Source organism: Lonchura striata, chromosome 4A, assembly GCF_050655825.1.
Source record: "Lonchura striata isolate lonStrDom1 chromosome 4A, ASM5065582v1, whole genome shotgun sequence".
Lineage (NCBI taxonomy): Eukaryota > Metazoa > Chordata > Aves > Passeriformes > Estrildidae > Lonchura > Lonchura striata.
Genome location: NC_140742.1, coordinates 4,993,322 through 5,011,434, shown reverse-complemented (window position 1 = coordinate 5,011,434; position 18,113 = coordinate 4,993,322). Strand labels below are relative to the sequence as shown.

Here is an 18,113-nt window from a genome sequence, read left to right as displayed (position 1 = left end):
GAGCGCTCCGGGCTCCTTCTGGCCTCTTGGGGTCTTGCAGCTCGGCTGACGCTGTGAGCTTGGCCCCCGAGCGGGGCCTGCGAGCCTGAGGTTGCTCACAAGGTGAAGTCTCAGATTTCGGCGTGGATTAAGGAAAATCAGCTCTCGTTTCCATCGTAGCTGCAATGGCTGGCAGAGCCTCCACCACCTATTTTGTGTATTTCCAAAGGGAAAGCACAAGGTGTATTAATATCACCTTCAGGACTCGGCGCTCTGCACTGAGACTTGAAGCAGGAGCTGCTGCTCTGAGGTGTCACTGTTCCTTGCCCAAGGCCAGGACAAACCTTTCTAAAACCTACATGAAACTGGATTCTGCAATCTTCCTAGAAATCCAGTTCCAGCATCCAACCGGCCTTAACCCCACAAAGTTTTCCCCAGCATCTAAACTGTACTGTGGTTGTGAATTTCAGTGTCTTTGTGCCTTGTCCAGCAGATCTGAAAAATGATTAATGAGCATCAAATTCCAATAATGAACGATTAACGAGCATCAAATCCCAATAACATTTTACAGACCGTGTCGTTTCACATAATATTATAATTTTCTCCCTAAAACTTTATTTTTACAGACTAAAAAAATTCTTGTAGGCCTCATGATCTCATAGGCCATATTTTCTAAACTTTTAGTCATTCTTAGGCTCCTCTAGACTCCACATTCCTGCCCAGGTCTGTAATCAGGTTAATTAGGTAACAGATCTGAGCGTGGCATTTGCAGAGTCAGCATCAGCATCACCATGTTGGTTCAGACTCCTCCTGATCCCCTGTAATCCCTGGATCCCTTTCAGTGCTCCCTGAACAGCTGTTCCCCCGTTCTTGACAAATTCATGGTGACTTTTTGATTTGTCACTTTTTACGTCACCTCCCTCTCCCAGGGCAGAGATGTCAATAGTTTATTATCTTCCTGCACTTTGCAGTTAAGCTGAGCAATTTCCCATCCACGGAGCCACCCTTCTCCCCCTTCCTCCAGTCAATGTTGATCCATCAATGCCATGATTATTTTGTTAAAACACACCAATTATTTAAGGATGGCTCTGACTGACCTCCTGAATCATGGGGAAATGCGTTTTCCAGCCTCAGTGTAACCATGTAACCAAATACAATCACACCTCCTTCGAGTTCTCCTGAGTTAACCAAGATTTTCAAATAGTGTTTCCAGTAGTTTTCTCCATCTCCTGAATTAAACGTGGCCTGAAACGCCTCTCAAGAGCTCTTGGTCTCCGAGTTCTCCGTTACCATCAAGGTCTGTGCTTGACTGGCTTCAGGAGGTTTCTCCTGTCTCCCTGCACTTACCCTTTCATCCTTTCTATATTCTGGGAGAAGTTTTTGTGGAAAAGAAACGGGAATTTATTGAAGGTTCTGTGAACACTGAACAACTTGGACGACCAACAGTTTGGATCAAAATGTGCAAGTGAAGCACGGATTTTAAATTCACAACTGATTTTTGTGTTATATTTGCTCTGCCTTCTTTTTCGTCTTTACATTTTCTCAAACACTTTGATTTAAGAAAAGAAAATTCATTAAACCACAAAATGACCTAAATAATGACTAGTGAGAATATTTCCCTCTAAAGAGACAAGATAAGCTGCTGTGAGATGCTGGTATGCTGCAAGTATAAATGGCTGTAACTATGCAGGAAATTACAGACCTGGTTGTAGCTAAGAGAATAAGTTTATTCTGGAGCATTACTTTGTAATATGTGACTTTTTTTTTTTATGTTTTTGCCCAAACTGGCATTTTTTTATTCAGTACAAAATCCCCTAAAACTGAATTTATGAACCATCTCAAATCAAAGCAACGAATCAGAAGTTAATCTCCTTTTTGTGTGCCACTGTTTCAATGAGCAAAATTCCATGCTAAAATTTGAATTCTCTTTCTGTAAGGAGTCAATGACTCCAGAGGTAAAACCATCCAGTCTGCAGACAGAAACGTGGGCCCACATCAAACCAAAAGTGATCAGCACGGGATGGTCAGTCTGAACAGCCCACACTGAACTTAGAGAGTGATGCTCAAACGCTGAGGAATGGTTTGAAAATTGGGAATGTCCTGCAGAGGAGGAGGGCCTGCTCCTGCTGTCAGAGATCTGTAGTACTGCAGGAATGTTTTTCTGGACCACCTTCTTGAGCTGAAGTAGATCAGGCCATTCCTGAATACACATTTTACACAGAACAGACCTAGGTCACTGTTGGGTGATTGACTTCTCACCTTCCTGGAACGGGCAATCAGATACCTGCTCCTTTCTCATTCCTTTGTGCTAAAATTCACGGGGGGTTGGAATGTTGGAGATTCCTTTCCACACATTCTGCTCTCAGCCTGGTTCATTTAACTGTGCAACAGCCCCACAGTCACGAGTTCAGAGGAAGGGAAATTAGGATTCTGTGGGTGTCATAGTCATGGCACATATGACCAGTAATATGAATTCATATTTTTGTGGCAAAATACTACAAAACGCATTTTTGTGTTCAGTACCTGGTGTTTGAAGTGTTCTTCTGCCTTATTTTATGTAACTTTTGGGATGAGTGGATTATTGATCTACAGCAGAGGTTTGTGCTTGGTTAATTTTATAGTTTGTCCTGGGTGATTCTGTGGTTTGTCCTGGGTAAAAATTGATTTATGTGTCAAATTCAGTATTGATCGCAATAAAACATTTAGAGCTTATTAATTTGGGAAGATGAGGATGAGGAATTTAGGATTCTCATTGAGTCTGTTTATCTGTGATTTAATAAAACCTTTGGCTTAGCTACAGCTTCTTACTGGTCCCTGAGAGTGAAGGGGGTTGACTACATGCTCCAGAATTGTATTAAACACAAAACACGGGTAAGAGGATACAAAAATTACTTCCAGGGAGCTTCAGGCATCTATCCCAAAGCAGGAGCTTACACTGGAGTTGGCTGGACTCCCTTGATAGCAAACAGAAAAATGCTGGCACCTTTGGGAGCTGGTGCATTCCAATCTAGGACAGATGTAAAAAACGAAAATGTATTTCCTCATCTAACACAAAGTAGATTATTCACAGTGCATAAAATAAAAAAAAAAAATGGTGCATAAAAATAAATGGAAATGTCTGTATCCACTTAGAACACACTGGCACAGGTTTGCCCAGAGAGGCTGTGGACTCCCCATCCCTGGCAGTGTCCAAGGCCAGGTTGGACAGGGCTTGGAGCAACCTGGGACAGTGGAAGGTGTCCCTGCCATGGCAGGGGGTGGCACTGGATGAGCTTGAAGGTTTCTTTCAACCCAAACCATCCTGAGATTCTATGAGATACCAGGTTTTCAGCCCAAGTAACAGGAATGGTTGTTCTGTTAATGCTGTTTTAGGACACTTTGCTCAACTGGGCCTTCAAGGGTGGCTGCCCTGAAAGGCAGCAGACACAACCCCAAAATCTGCCAACAGCCTGGTCGGGCCCTGGCTCCCTCTGACCCAGGACTGGGCTGGACAGAACACATTTTGTGCTCTGAACACTAAATCCTGCCTTTCTGAAGCCCATCCTGTGAGAAACCTGCAGTTCCCACTGGCTGTGAGCTTGGAGCCAGCTGGAAGGGAGGAAATGGGGCTGCAGATCGGTGTCTGCTGCCTGCCATAAGTGCTGGGGGTTTTACATACTTGCAGATGGCCCCTTGCATTCACAGTCTTGACTTTGCAGAGGCCTTGGGGTCCCCTAGGACTGAGTCAGCTTTGGTCAAAGGGTCTGCTCACAGACTTGCTCACCCCCAAATTCTCTGGGAATCTTCAAATGGCTTCTGGGAAGACTTCTAATAAAATAAGTTCAGAATCAGTGCTAAGGGTAGGATGGTTTGTGAAACTTTGCTGAGCTTTCTTAGTCACAACCCTCTCAGTTGCTGAGTCTCCCTGGGAATGGACTGTAAAAGCTGGGAGCACCATCCATGTCCTGAGGCTGTGTGTGGAAGCAGTTTTACCCACTCCAGGGGTGCAGGGAGGACCATCTGGCAATGGTTAGGTTGTTTTTATTCGCTGTGTCCATTGATTCTACCCCAACCCGATGCTTTGGCGTGAGACAGATCCTCAGGCGAGCTCGTGAGTTCCTGTCTGGGAACCCCCCACCCTCCTCCACAAACACATGCAAAAATTCACCAGGGTTTTCTGCCCAATTTTTGTCCTTTCTGCATGTTCCTGTTAGCCCTCCATGGCAGACTGGTATTAGAAATCAGCTTTCAGGCTTCCCACTCCTGCCAAGACTGAAAAATGACTTATTGTGGGTTTGAAGTTTTTATAAGTTGCTTGTCAAACTCTGTTTTTTACACAATTATCTACATGTTCCACTTCATAGAATCACAGAATCCCAGGAAGGGACCTTAAAGCTCATCTCATTCCACCCCTTGCCAAAACAGCAACACCTTCCACCACCCCAGGTTGCTCCAAGCCCTGTCCAACCTGGCCTTGGACACTTCCAGGGATCCAGGGGCAGCCACGGCTTCTCTGGGAAGCTGTGCCAGAGCCTCACAACCCTTACAGGGCACAATTTCTTCCTAGTACCCCAGCTCTCTGTCAGTGGGAAGCTGTTACTTCCTGGATGTTTCTGTAGTCTTGCAGCTGTAGTATTCCCTTCCCTTGGGTACTCCAGGGTAACTCAGTGCCCTTCAGGAGCAGGCACAGGACTTGCCAGAGCCCAGGCTGGCTGCTGGTCAGGGCTGGGAAGGTGGATGGCCAGTCTGGAGCGCACGGAAAACCAGGGATTAAACGCTAAGCAAGGAGTTGTGGTTGGCCAGCCCCACTCTGGATGGGAGATTGTCTTCAAAACAGGGAAGTGGTGGAGTCACCATCCCTGAAAGGGTTCAGAATTGTGTAGATGTGACATTCGGGGAAAAGGGTTAGCGGTGGCCTTGGCAGTGCTGCATGAACAGCAGGATACACGGTTCTGTAGGGCTCTTCCGACCTAAATGATTCCACGGTTCTTTGAAAGCACTGCTGACTCCACCCGCCAAGGCACCAATGCGGACATCCACAGGCCTCCAGTGTGTCACAGAGCCCCACAGGCAACTCCCTCCTCCTCTTCTTCCTCCTCCTCCTCCTTTCCTTCCTCCTCCTCCTCCCGGGCCGAGGGGAGCGGGCCGGGCCCTGGCCGCGCTCCCGCCGAGCGCCAGCAGGGGGCGCGCCCCGGCAGCAGCGCGGGGCTGGGCTGGGGGCTGAGCCGGGCTGGGGGGCTGAGCCGGGTTTGGGGGGCTTGGGGGGCTGAGCCGGGTTTGGGGGGCTTGGGGGGCTGAGCCGGGTTTGGGGGGCTGAGCCGCGCTTGGGGGCTGAGCCGGGTTTGGGGGCTGAGCCGGGCTGGGGGGCTGAGCCGGGTTTGGGGGCTGAGCCGGGACTGGGGGGCTGAGCCGGGCTTGGGGGCTGAGCCGGGTTTGGGGGACTGAGCCGGGACTGGGGGGCTGAGCCGGGTTTGGGGGGGCTGAGCCGGGTTTGGGGGGGCTGAGCCGGGTTTGGGGGGCTGAGCCGGGTTTGGGGGCTGAGCCGGGACTGGGGGGCTGAGCCGGGTTTGGGGGCTGAGCCGGGTTTGGGGGGCTGAGCTGGGACTGTGGGGGCTGAGCCGGGTTTGGGGGCTGAGCCGGGTTTGGGGGGCTGAGCCGGGACTGGCGGGTCTGGGGGCACTGAGCTGGGTCTGAGCGGGACGGGCGCTTTTAAGGCAGCTGCGCTGTAACTTCAGTCACTGCTGTCCCTGCAGAGGTGAAAGGGGCACTCACGGAGCCCCGCCTGAGTGGCCTCCTCTGCCTGTGCCTGCCACAGTTACAAGGAATTAAATCGAGGAAACCTGGCCTTGCCGAGTTTCCAGATGAGGAACCTCTCTTGGACTTCCCCAGCTGCTCCCACGAAGTCTTTGGAGCAGGGATGCAGCAGGGCACGGGCTCCGAGTCACAGTTTGCCCTTTGGCTCCAGTTTCTGCCAGGCTGGGACTGGGAATGAAGCGTGGATTTCCGATTTCCTGTTCAGAGCGCTGGGCTGACGTCCCTTGCCCATCACACCTTCTCCATTTCACACAGATCCAGATATTCTCCTCTGGCACAAGCACAGTCTGAGAGCAGACCCTGGCACAGCCTCACGTTACTCACAGGGGGATTCTGGATTAATTTCTCTCAGTGGTTACAGAGCAGCTGTGGAGCATGTGGAGCATGTTCTTCCCGACCTTTAGGACAAGAGGGAATTTGCAGATTCTCCTACAGTTCTTTTTTAAAACAGCTTAATTTGCCAGCACTAGGAAGGCTCCATCCTTGCCTGTGCTCTAAGGAAAAAGCGAGGGGATTCTTGCCATCACTGGCAGTGTTTTACTGTGCAGTTCCAGACTCTGGGATGGCCAATCCCTTGGGCTCCTCTTTGGGGAGCACCTAAAATTTGGTCATTTTGCTTTAGGTTTTGGTCTACATTGAGAAGGGTATTTCATAGCTTCCCAAGTGTATAAGAGTGAAAACAAAAACAACACCATGAATTTTAGAGGAGTAGCGTGGGAACAGAAAACATCACACTTTCCCATCAGTAAAGTAGAAAATTTACTTTTATGAGTCAAGAAAACCAAGTTGTGTCAACAATACCTGATTCTTGTATTGCTCCTAACTTAATAAATCTCATTTCATGAAGATAAAATGCCTCCTGGAGAGCACTTTTGAGAGTAACGATGATAGCAGCGTTTTTAGGAGGCAGGAGGACGAGGTGCAGCTCGCTCCAGGTGAATCTCACCCCTGAGGAGACGATTCCAGTTCTCCAAGGAGAGGAGAGCTGGCAGCCAGCCAGGAGTGCAACAGGGAAGCACAAAGTTCAAGCGACCCTCCCTCTCTGGTTCTTCACCTGCACTTTTTCCTTCTTTCTGATAAGCTGGGGTTTCTCCCTCCTGTGTTCCTTGCCGTGAATCAGCTTACATGCTGGAGCCAAGAGGAATTCCCAGGGTGTTTCTCAAGCAGCTGGGAAGGGGCTGCACAAACACAACTGAAGAAACATTCCTTGAAGAATTTTAATCTCCTGGACTTAACTCAGTTTGTTTTAAAAAGATTGAAAAGTGCACCATCTATTTTATTAAATTTTGAAATTCCTTGAACCAGGGAGTATTTATGGCGTACCATCATCCTCAATCAATTTTGGATTCTTGCTTTTTCAAACATACTTAAAACTCATGACTGCTTCAAAGATTCATGTAAGTATCGTAAGTAATATCAAATAGAGGCATATCCTCCTCAAAACAGTTTTCTTTCCATTACTACTGGCAAATTAATAAAGCAATTAATTCAATACCTTTAATTCAATGTGTTTTTAAAAATATTTTTTTTGTTAGAAAAACGAATAATTTGAAACAGGAAAGCTCATTTGGAAAACTCATTTCAGAAATATTTGTGCTCTTGTTTTTCACCAAGAGCAGAACAAACATCTTGCTTTCATCTTAGCTTGTAGGTGTAAAATTGCAGCTTCCTGTGCTTATCACTGTACATATTTTCCATTTGTTGTGAACCTGCTATCGGAACAGATAATAAAATATATATGAGGTAATAGCTGGAGTACCAGAGGCAAGTGGGAGACAGGTGCTGGATATAAATTTCCTTCAATAACGTGTCACCATTACTATAACCATTAAAAATGTGGGGGATTTGATGGCATTTTTTTTGTGTGTGTGTAAGATACTTTACAATAACCACAGGAATGCGAAGAACTCCACCGGACGCCACCTGTCCTTTGGCATGGTGTGGCACATCACTTGGGCAGTACCTTCCACGCTGGAATAGATTTTAAAAGGAAATTCTTAATTCTAAACACCATGTCCCATAAACAGACACCTACTCCTGACTCCTGGTGCCCCAGACCGGGGTGGCAGTGCTGCCGCTGTCCTCGAATGGGGCCATCAGTCCTGGGGACCCGGCCGTGAGGGGAGCGGCCGTGAGGGGAATCCAGCCATGAGGGGACCCGGCCGTGAGGGGAGCGGCCGTGAGGGGAATCCAGCCATGAGGGGACCCGGCCGTGAGGGGAGCGGCCGTGAGGGGAATCCAGCCATGAGGGGAATGCAGCCATGAGGGGAATCCAGCCATGAGGGGACCCGGCCGTGAGGGGAGCGGCCGTGAGGGGAATCCAGCCATGAGGGGACCCGGCCGTGAGGGGAATCCAGCCATGAGGGGAATCCAGCCATGAGGGGACCCGGCCGTGAGGGGAGCGGCCGTGAGGGGAATCCAGCCATGAGGGGAATCCAGCCATGAGGGGAATCCAGCCATGAGGGGACCCGGCCGTGAGGGGAGCGGCCGTGAGGGGAATCCAGCCATGAGGGGACCCGGCCGTGAGGGGAATCCAGCCATGAGGGGAATCCAGCCATGAGGGGACCCGGCCGTGAGGGGAGCGGCCGTGAGGGGAATCCAGCCATGAGGGGACCTGGCCGTGAGGGGAATCCAGCCATGAGGGGAATCCAGCCATGAGGGGAATCCAGCCATGAGGGGACCCGGCCGTGAGGGGAATCCAGCCATGGGGGGACCCGGCCATGAGGGGACCCGGCCGTGAAGGGAATCCAGCCATGAGGGGAATCCAGCCATGAGGGGACCCGGCCGTGAGGAGAGGGGCCATGAGGGGACCTGGTGCTGAGGGGAACCAGCACTGAGGGCAACCAGCCGCTACCATGGTGACTCCCCACGCTTGGCTCCTTCCCTCTCTCTGTCTCCCGGTTCCCCCGCCGCTCTCATCCCCGCCCTGCCCGAGCCCCCGCGTCCCCTCGGCGCGGCCCCGCCGCCATGGCTCCCCCGCCCCACCTCCCCCGCGCGTCTCGCGCGGCTCGTCGAGAACGCTCCTCCTCTCCCCCTTTCTCTCTTCTTCTTCTTTTTTTTTTTTTTCTTCCCCTTTCCTTTTTTTACTATTTATTTATTTAATTTTTTAAAAAAAAACCGTTTTCCGCCCTTCCGGGCTCGGGCGGTGGCAGCTGCGGAGCGAGGCGGGGCGAGCGCTCCCACCGCCTCCCCGCGCCCGCCCTCCCGCCTGAGCCCCAGCCCGCGCCCGAGCCGCCCTCACACACCCACCGCCCGCCCGGCTTCGCATCCCGCCGCTCCCAGCATGGTCATCAAGGTCTACATCGCCTCTTCCTCCGGCTCCACGGCGGTAAGCGGCGCCCGGGGGAAACTTGTGCCGGGTGGGGGACGCGGAGGACGGCCGGGCAGTGTGGGGAGAGGCCGGGCCAGCCGCGGTCCCCTCACGGCGCCCGGCGCTGCGCGGGCGGTGCTGCGGCTGCCACCGACGGAAAGCGGCATTTCCTCGGTGATCTCGCACCCCTCGCCCTGTGCTGGGAAGGCAGAGTCACCACTATTTGGTTTTTTTTTTTTTTTTTTTTTCTTCGTTGTTGTTCCTGAAGTTCAATTCTAAATGTGTCGTCCGTCATTTGGTTTTGATGAGTTTATTCCTCGCGGATTGTGGCAGGCGTGTGTGGCCGCTGTCCCAGTAGCCTCTGGTTCTTCCCCTGTTGGGAACACTGGATTTCGCTTCTCGTGGCCCCGGTGTGTTGTAGGCAGAGCTCGGACTGTGTTTTTCAAAGAGCAAATAAAGAGATACACAGAAATAGCGGGATTTGTGCCTAAATCCAGGTGTACCTCTATGTCCTCAGGATCGTCTGGTTTCTCTTTGATCCATGTGGGAGATGCTCCGAGGCTGAAATCCGGGGGATTTGGTTGCACTTGGTATGGATGTGCTGGAGAACTACAAAATGCCAGGGACTCAGAAAAGGACAGCTATTTGCAGTTAATGATCAGTGACTTTTACTGCAAGGAGAAAAAGAGTCTGAGCTGTGGCTGTATGATGACCTTTTCCTGTCACTGTTCACGCTTCAGGTCCCCAAACTTTGGGAGGACTGTGATGTACAGAAGACAAAAATAAGCCCTCACTGCATTCTCCTTCTTTGCTTGAGTGCAGCCACTGGTCTGTGGGCTTCAGCAGATCAAATACCAATTGGTAAGCTTGGGGTGACGGGCTGCAGATGGCACAGGAGCCTGTGCCTCAGGTGTCCCTGCTGTCCCTCCCTTCCCAGGTCATTTTTAGTAAACTTGATGCCAGCGCTGACAGTGCTGGTGCTGGTGGTGAAAAGCAGAGGATTATTTCATGCTGACCAGGGAGGGTCTTGAAATCCTGAGTAGTTCAATCATAAAAGGGACCCAAAGGGATTTCTGCTGGGTTCATACAGAATGATCATCTGGAAGGAAAGCGGCAGATTGGAAAAGTAATCCTTTTCTTTCTAATGCAGCTGTTAATAGGTTTCAAGTTGACTGCTTCAGTTGCTATAGATTTTTATCAGCGCCCTCTTCATGGCACCTATTGATTTCTGTCTGTCTGGCGATACTGAGCTCTAGGGGTGCAAGCACAGATCTCAATGCCAATTGTGTTTTTCTGGTTTTAAATTAAGTTTTTTAATTATTATCTTAGTGTCTTCTACAGTGCTGCCTGGTCCTTGTGTGGGTTGTACATGTTACAAAGCTCCAGTCTGACTAACTGCTGCCTTTCAGGCTCCTTTGTGCATCCCTGCCTGTGGAATTTGAATGTAGCGTTGGTGTCGTCTGTTTTTTGGGGAATTCGAGTGTAATGTGCACATGATTGCCAGTTTTATGACGTGTATATTTTTATATATATACGCACACACATTCACTCATGACTGTGTCTAAAGCTGGAGCAGTTCAAGAGATCTTGTGGTAATGAGCAAGACTTGCACATTCTTAGATTCCTGCGTACACTGAGGGTGTTTCTGTTGGCAGGACCAGCCCAGCACCTCTCTGGGTGATGTTTTCTTTCCAGCATAAGAATTTTAATCGATGTTTCAACCTAAAGTAAGACAGAGAGGCACCTCTTTGGAGGGAATGGGAACGAGTTTTTTCTGTGGCTCTTAAAACTGTTGGTGCGACAGGCTTTGGTTGGAGGACCAGAGAAGCCATTCTGGGTGCTGAATCTGAAATAACTCACTCCAGGAATGGAAAATCCACATCAGAGAAGATTACTACAGAGAAACGGAACAGGGACGAGGCTGTTTGCAGCAAAGTGACTGAACTGGGTAACATCAGCCTGGGCAGGGCTCTCACTCCTTGTACTGTAGTGACACCCAGCACTGTGTTATTTTGGGTTTTAAAAGGCTAATTTGCCTGAGTAGAAGCAAACCAGAAATAAATATCAAATCTCCTCCTTCCTGCCCCATTTCTGTAAGCTGAAGAAAATTTTGTGGGACTGGAAAGTGTTTCCCACTGAATGGAAAAGGGCTGAAGTTGCTTCACACCTCACGCCCTGGGGCTGTGAGTCTTGGAGGGTGCCCAAATTTTGTGGTCTGTTATTGGCAAGTCCTGCTTTGCTATATGGTATAATTTGCCACATCACAGTGTATAAAATGTTTCCCCAAGGCACTGTTCTCTATAATGTTTATATTCAGGATGATGCATCTGTGAGGAAAAAAACACTGTGTGCAGCTCATGTCTAAGCAAAGACATTTTATGAGTGTGTTTCAAGGGATTTCTGGAAAGTATGATGATTGACATCTTGTCTGGCCTCCTATTTAAATTTCATTCCATAATGTCATAGTTCCAGCCCCAGTTTCCTGATGTGTTTGAAAGTCTTGCTTGGGCAATGGCCCCTTGCATTTAATCTTCCTCACTGTGGATGCTGTGCTGGTGAGTTGTGGGCTGGGCAGGGATGCACAGGGATTGTAATGATGAAGATGAGGAGAGGACACCCTCATGGGAATGCGCATGTGGAGCTGCTGTCCAGGAGCCCTCCTGTGTGGCAGACAGGGGAAGTGAGCAGTGTTCCTCAGCCCGGGACAGTGGTGGAGGCTACGGACAGAAATGAGATGCAAATGCCACATTCAGAAGTGCGGGAGCGTTGTAGGGACAGGGAGTGTGCTGGCTTTGAGAGGGGTTTCACTGCAACCTCCCATTCAAATCAAGAGGTGAAAGGAAGAGAGGCCTAAGAGTCATTAGACTCTTGCTCTTGGTAGAAAAGGATACAAGGAGGGAAGAATCTGAATGGCACAAATCCAGTGTGTGATTTTCTCCACAAGAATTTGGTATTTTTTTGATTTTGGGGCAAGAGATTGCCCAGCACCAGAATCCCTTTCTTCCTGAAAGCAGCTGGATTGCCCATTTTATTGATCTCATGTGGAAGGCAACCAGCTGCTTAAATTCTTTGTGGTCTTACGAGTGTGCGTTTGTTGCCAGCAACTGCACTGGTCTCGAGTATGAACTTTGATATAATTTGTTTATCCAACATCACCCTGCAGTTCCAGGGGCATGGCTGAAACTGGAGGCTGTGGCTGTGCAACTGAAGTGCCAGCACTGATGTGGTGGGCTGAGCTCTGCCCTGTGCCACTGCCGGTGCTGTGGGCTGTGGAAACTGCCACATCAAATATCTGCTGTCCAGATGCTCTTTGGAGCCAATTGCTTCATCTTTGTGATCTATATCCACATTTCTGTCTCTCCCAGCTCTGCCCTTCTCCCTTGTTTTGATGGCTGTGTGGGGTGGTTTTCTTTCCTTGCCTCCTACTGTGACTGCAGACACGGCAGAAAGAAAAGGTGATCTCCAGAGTCAGAGTCCTGTATTACACGGACCTGCTGCTGTTTATGGATGGCTTTAGAGAGGAAAGGAAATTTTAATTTATTTTTCATTCACAAAGTTAAGGATGTGGGGGGTTCATATTTTTCTTGTATAGTCTCTTTGCTTGGGAAAGGATCTAGGTCTTCTCCCAGTAAATGAAGATTAAAGTGGCCCCTGGTCTGGAGAACATTTGCTTGCGATTACTCTTCTCTTTTCCCAGTAAGGCACCAGAGAATTTGCTGGTGCTACTGGAGATATATAACTAGTGTCAAGGGCTTCCTGGAACATTCCAGGGGAGAAGAGTTCTGGAGAAGAGCTGTTGGAAATTATGAGAGCATGTGTAACCAGCTCTTGTCCCTATTCAACAGCTCAGTGCTTTGGGTGGGCTGGCGAGGCTGCTTCATCCTTCAGAAGTTTGAATCCCAGAGAAAGTAGTACGTGGAGAGATGGAAATTGTGTAAAAAATTATATTTTGCATTTAAATCCCCCAAAGACCTTTTTTGTCAAACGGTCACAATAAATGCAAATAACGCCACCCGTACAGAGAGTGAGCAGAGCCTGTGTGCTTTGTGTTTGTGTTGTTTGGCTGCTGTGAGGTTTCATGGAGTCAGAGAATCGTTCGGGTTGGGAAAGGCCTCAAAGCTCATCGAGTCCAACGGCTCTGAGGTGGCTCTGAGGGGAAATGCAGCCACGGCAGGGTGGCCCTGTGCATGCAGTCCTTATCAGTGAGGATCACAAGTGTCCCTTGTTCTGCTGCCACGTTCAGGGCTCCCAGCGTGCTGGCCCAGCCCGGATGTCTGTGGTCACGTTCGTTGCTGCGGAAGCCCCGAGCAGTGGCAGCAGACGGTCAGGAGCAGCTCCTGAACTTCCTTGGGCTGCCTGGCAGGGCAGGGTATGTGGGAAGAGAACACTGATACAAATCTCTGGTAAGTAGTCTAGTACTGTGATGCAAGTTTAGGTAAATGCACATTTTATGGGGAAATAAACTGCATCTGTAGTTGAAAAACAACCTCACAGTGTATGAATGATTTTGTGATACTCAGTTCATGCTAATTATATGCTATGGGTGAAAACTTACTTGTTAAATTAGGAACTGATTTTAAAACCCCTCTTTTGTGGATGCATATGAAGGACTTTTTTTTGGATACCAAGTGTTCATGTAACAGTACCTAATACCTACCAGAGTTTCTCTCAGTGAAATGGAGTTGTTCTGAGTTAGAGCTTTTGGGATGGAAGACAAAATCCGTAATGTGGCTCAAGCTTGGATGTGTTCCATCTGCCTCCTGAGTTGTTTTTTGTACAGTCATTGTTCCAAACTCGAGGTAAGTAAAATATTTTCCTTGAAATATTGCATTCAAATTTTTAATGGAGCCAGAGATTAAATTGGCTGCAGTTGTTGCAATAGTTTTAATATATCAAAATAAAAAACATTCTACTGTGCTTAACTAAAACCAGTTTCTGACAGCAGGAGAAAGATGGAAAATTCTACTCCACAGTTAAAGCCAGGAAAGGCTTTTTGCTGAGAATTTTTCTAGGTTGTATATGCAGGTAGGACAATGTTTATTCTGAGGTAGTGCATCAGGATTATGTCTCTGCTTGGGGAGAAGAGGCAGATTTTGGGGAGAGGCTGGGTCCTGTCAGCTTGTGCTGGCTTTCCCTTGAACCCTGAACTGCTGCACGTTCGTCGACAGGATGCACACAGCGTCATGTCAGGGCTAAGCACTTGTGGGTTTTAAATAAATATTTATAGAGTTGAGCACAGAACTTTCCTTGTCCTGGGGGCATTAAAGTTGCACTCACAAAATTCCTATAGAAGTCAGTGAATTGGCATCAGGGTTAACGAGTAGAAGGTGCCAAGACTTGTGTCTCTGCAAGGTTATTCTTACTCTTTCCAGGAAGGGAGGGAAAGGGGAGAGAAAGGGAACTACACCAACATTGACAGAATTCAGCTGTTCATGGTCAAAACAGAGTTGAAATATTCCCCTCTAAAACAAAAACAAGAGCTAAGGATGCATCGTTGCCATAGCCAAAGGGAGGTGAGCTCTCCCTGTTCCTTGTGCTCCCCAGCCTTGGAAGCAACAGTCTCAGTTCTAGGCTCTGACTGGACAGCTGGAAACCTGAAACCAAATCCGTATCTTATATCAATATTCTGCTATTCAGGAATGTTTCTGCTCAAACATGAAAATTTGGTGTTAATGCCATTTGTTTAACCCCGGCCGTATGCAGGGGACACTTTCAGTTTATGATTACGTTTAAATGCTTTTGTTGGTCAGATATTAATTGAGCCTGAAAGGGCTTTGTTTGTAATGCTTATCTACTGTTGTTTGTCCCAGAATAAAAGCCTCCATCCAGGAGCACGTCCTTCCTGGGACAGCACCTCCAACTCTATGTTAAAGCCATTTTCTAACACTGAAAAGGCAGCAGAGTGAGACTGAGCATTAAAGCACCAGAAAAAAAAAAAGTGAAAGGTCAGCATCCAACTGGTCTGACTGAGGTTTGTGCTCTCAGGATACAGCTGAAGTTGTTTTTACATCCTGACTTACAGCTCCTTCCTGGACTTGGTTTCCCCTGTGAGACATGGATGTGGTGATTTATTTCTTTAATTAATGATCTGAAGTTCAGTTTTTCTGGGGCTGTTTCCGTGCATGAATCAGCCTCTCTAGAAATTCTAAAGGCGCTCGAGTGTAAAATTTAACTACTACCTGTTGTTTGATTGCTGGAGTGTTGGAGTGAAGAGAGGAGCCAAAGGCAGCTGTGGTTTGAAAAAGGATCTCGGGGAAATCTGGGAGCTGCAAGCATCTTCCGGTGCTGCACAAATGGATATTATTCCTCACTGGGCTCTTGCCCAGCAAATGTGTGGACAGAGACAGAGCAGGGAGGAGAATCACTGCACTGTCAGAGGAGGAAGCTGTGCCTCACGCCTGAGCTACCTGGAGCATAGGAAGGAGGCTGATCCATAATATTGAATCCCTGGATTTCTGGAAAGTTTTGGACAAAAAAAATCTCCTTTTCCCAATATATTACAATCTACAGAAGTCAACCAGGAGATTCCCACAGAGATCTGTGCTGGACTCTAAGCAAACAGTGCAAGAACAGCCTGCTGTTGCTGTCCCAGCTGGAAAACTTGGAAGAAACAATGGTTGTCCTGTTCAAGAACAAGGTTTAAACTCTGCTAAAATACTGTTTTAGCAGAGAGGTCTTGGAGGTAGGTAATTTTACAAAAATACCATATTCATGGCCATGAAAAGCAAACAGAATGTCAGGAATGTTTAGGATGGTAAAGGGCAAAAGAAGAAAAAAACCCACTGTATAAATGTGTGGTGAGTCTGTCTTTAGTAGACTGGAATTGTCTTTAAATAATATAAAAAGTGAGAAAAGGGAAGAAAGTAAGGTGAGGTGATCACTGTAGGAGGAACAACCAAATAAGGCAGAATTTGTGGATGATAAGGTGGAAGCTGTGGCTGCTCCATCCCTGGAAGTGCTCAAGGCCAGGCTGGATGGGGCTTGGAGCAACCTGGGACAGTGGCAGGGGTCGCTGCCCATGGCAGTGGGTGGAACTGGGTGGTCTGTAAGGTTCCTTCCCACCCAAACCATTCCATGATTCTGTGAATTCTGCAGCTGAGAAAGAAAGAGCTGAAAAAGTCTGAAATGTGATAACATTACGTCAGGCATGGGAGAACAAACGGGAAGGGATTATTAATAATTTCCCCTAATGGAATGACTGGGGGAGAGCAAGTGGAAGTGGCAGGTTCAGAGTAAATGAAATGCTTTGTTTGACAACACAGATTTCAGGGAGGAACTCCCTGCCAGAGGACGTGGTGTGCAGCAGAAAGTGCATGGACATGGGAATCAGTGAGACAAATTAAGGGGAAGAGTCTCTTAAGGGCTATTAAACATCACTACTACACATCTGACTCAAGACTGGGAGTTACTGGAGTCTGGGAAGAAGGCTGCATGTGGTGTAGCTCTTTGTGCTCAGCCTGATGGTGTGATCTTCCCTGGGATCTGTGACCGGTGGAGACAGGAGACTGGGCTAGACAAGTGTTGGATCCAGCCCAGTAAAGCTTTCTTCTCTTCTTGAATGAAATTGGCTCTGCTCCGAAAATTATGTTAACAGTTTGCATGAAAAAAATTAAGACCACGTTGTCCAGGAAAATGTCTGGTGGAAAATAAACATGTGTGTGTTTGGGATATGTTGGACTGGTGTCTCAGCATTTCTTACATACGAAACAAGCATTTGGTGATTCCAAGACCAGCATCGTTGTGCAGATGCTGACACAGTGCATGTTTAGGGTAGGTGATCAGACACCTCTCCTGCCTTAGGCATAAATCAAATTCAACTGGAAAAGCCTGATGGAAACAGCAAACACAAAGCCTCTGGGAAAAATCATGGCAGTTTTCACATAAACCCACGTTTTTATGGGAATACTTGTTGCCAGGCAGGTTTAAACAGCACATCTGTAGTCACCTCATGGGATCAACCTCTGGCTGTGCTTATATCACTGGGAATTCTGCCACAGACTACAGCAGGACAAGATTTTTTTCCTTAGGAAATACTTAGTGCTGCTTATCCAAGACATTCCTGTGCACATGTTGCAAATGTATTTGGCTAGAGCAGCAGCTGCAGAACAACTGGCAGAGCAGGAAAAGAGCAGAATAACTCCGTGAACATATTAAAATATATCCTGAAACATTTTCACTGGATATGGATAGAAATGAAGTTCAAGTGAAGCTGATTTATGGCTCGTAGATGTTTGATGGTTTTGGTTTTTCCTAGGCAAGAAATACAACATATGTGAATAGACATGAAAAGGAGCAGGTTTGCAAATTTCCTTGTTAGTGCCCCAGTAATCCTGATTAAGAACTGGAAATTCCATCCTGTAATGCAGATAAACAAGTCCCTTGGTTCTGGTAGTTCAGTCTATGGAACCTTTGTGCCCGAGCAATGTTCTTCCAATTTTCTGTTCCCTTCCATCACATTAAAGTGTACCAGAAGGTCCCTGTGAGAGCTTCTCTTCACCTGCAGAGGTCTGGGCTTTGTTGTGCATGCTGTGGAAAGATCAAAGTAAATCCACAGCACTAACTTGGGAAATATTCCCCTCAGGAATTTACACCTGGATGAACTGAAGAGCTGCTGGACAGAGCTCCATCTTCCATGGAATGATTTGGGACCCCGACTGGCAGCTTGGAAGGCACTGGGAGAGCCATCGCCTCCCACTGCCAGCCATCAGCATTAGGCTGACACTGAGGAACAGAAGGGGAATGAAGCCATTTTGGCTGCTTGCCCAGGCCTGGAGAACTCCATCCTACAGCAAATAAACAGCTGGGGACTTAAACTTTGAAAAAATAAAATGCTCTGTGTATTTATCTTAGTTTCTGATTAGGGTAAGCAGATGCTGGCTTGCACTGAGGCAGAAGGCAGCTTGTGGTTTAAAAAAAAAAAAAAAAAAAAAAAAAAAAAAGGATACCATGGTGACAAGAAGGATCTATAAAAACTTTAAAAAGACAATGGGGAGTTGCAAAGTGGCTCCAGGATGTGACTCCAAGGCCTGGG

The 18,113-nt window shown here is 47.9% G+C and overlaps 2 protein-coding genes across 3 annotated transcripts in view; both read left to right on the top strand.

The window, feature by feature from the left end:
• Positions 1 to 8,984: 8,984 nt before the first annotated feature.
• Positions 8,985 to 18,113, top strand: part of LOC110474376 (TLR adapter interacting with SLC15A4 on the lysosome) — a 37,591-nt gene continuing 28,462 nt past the window's right edge. For both annotated transcript variants that reach the window (XM_085570522.1, XM_085570521.1), the window contains exon 1: positions 8,985 to 9,100. The gene's annotated coding sequence lies outside the window, so the exon portion shown is untranslated. The remainder of the gene's footprint in view (positions 9,101 to 18,113) is intronic.
• Positions 8,985 to 18,113, top strand: part of SH3BGRL (SH3 domain binding glutamate rich protein like) — a 30,360-nt gene continuing 21,231 nt past the window's right edge. Inside the window, exon 1 of the mRNA XM_077786496.2 lies at positions 8,985 to 9,100. Within this exon, the coding sequence (XP_077642622.1) occupies positions 9,056 to 9,100 (45 nt within the window). The 5' untranslated portion in view covers positions 8,985 to 9,055. The remainder of the gene's footprint in view (positions 9,101 to 18,113) is intronic.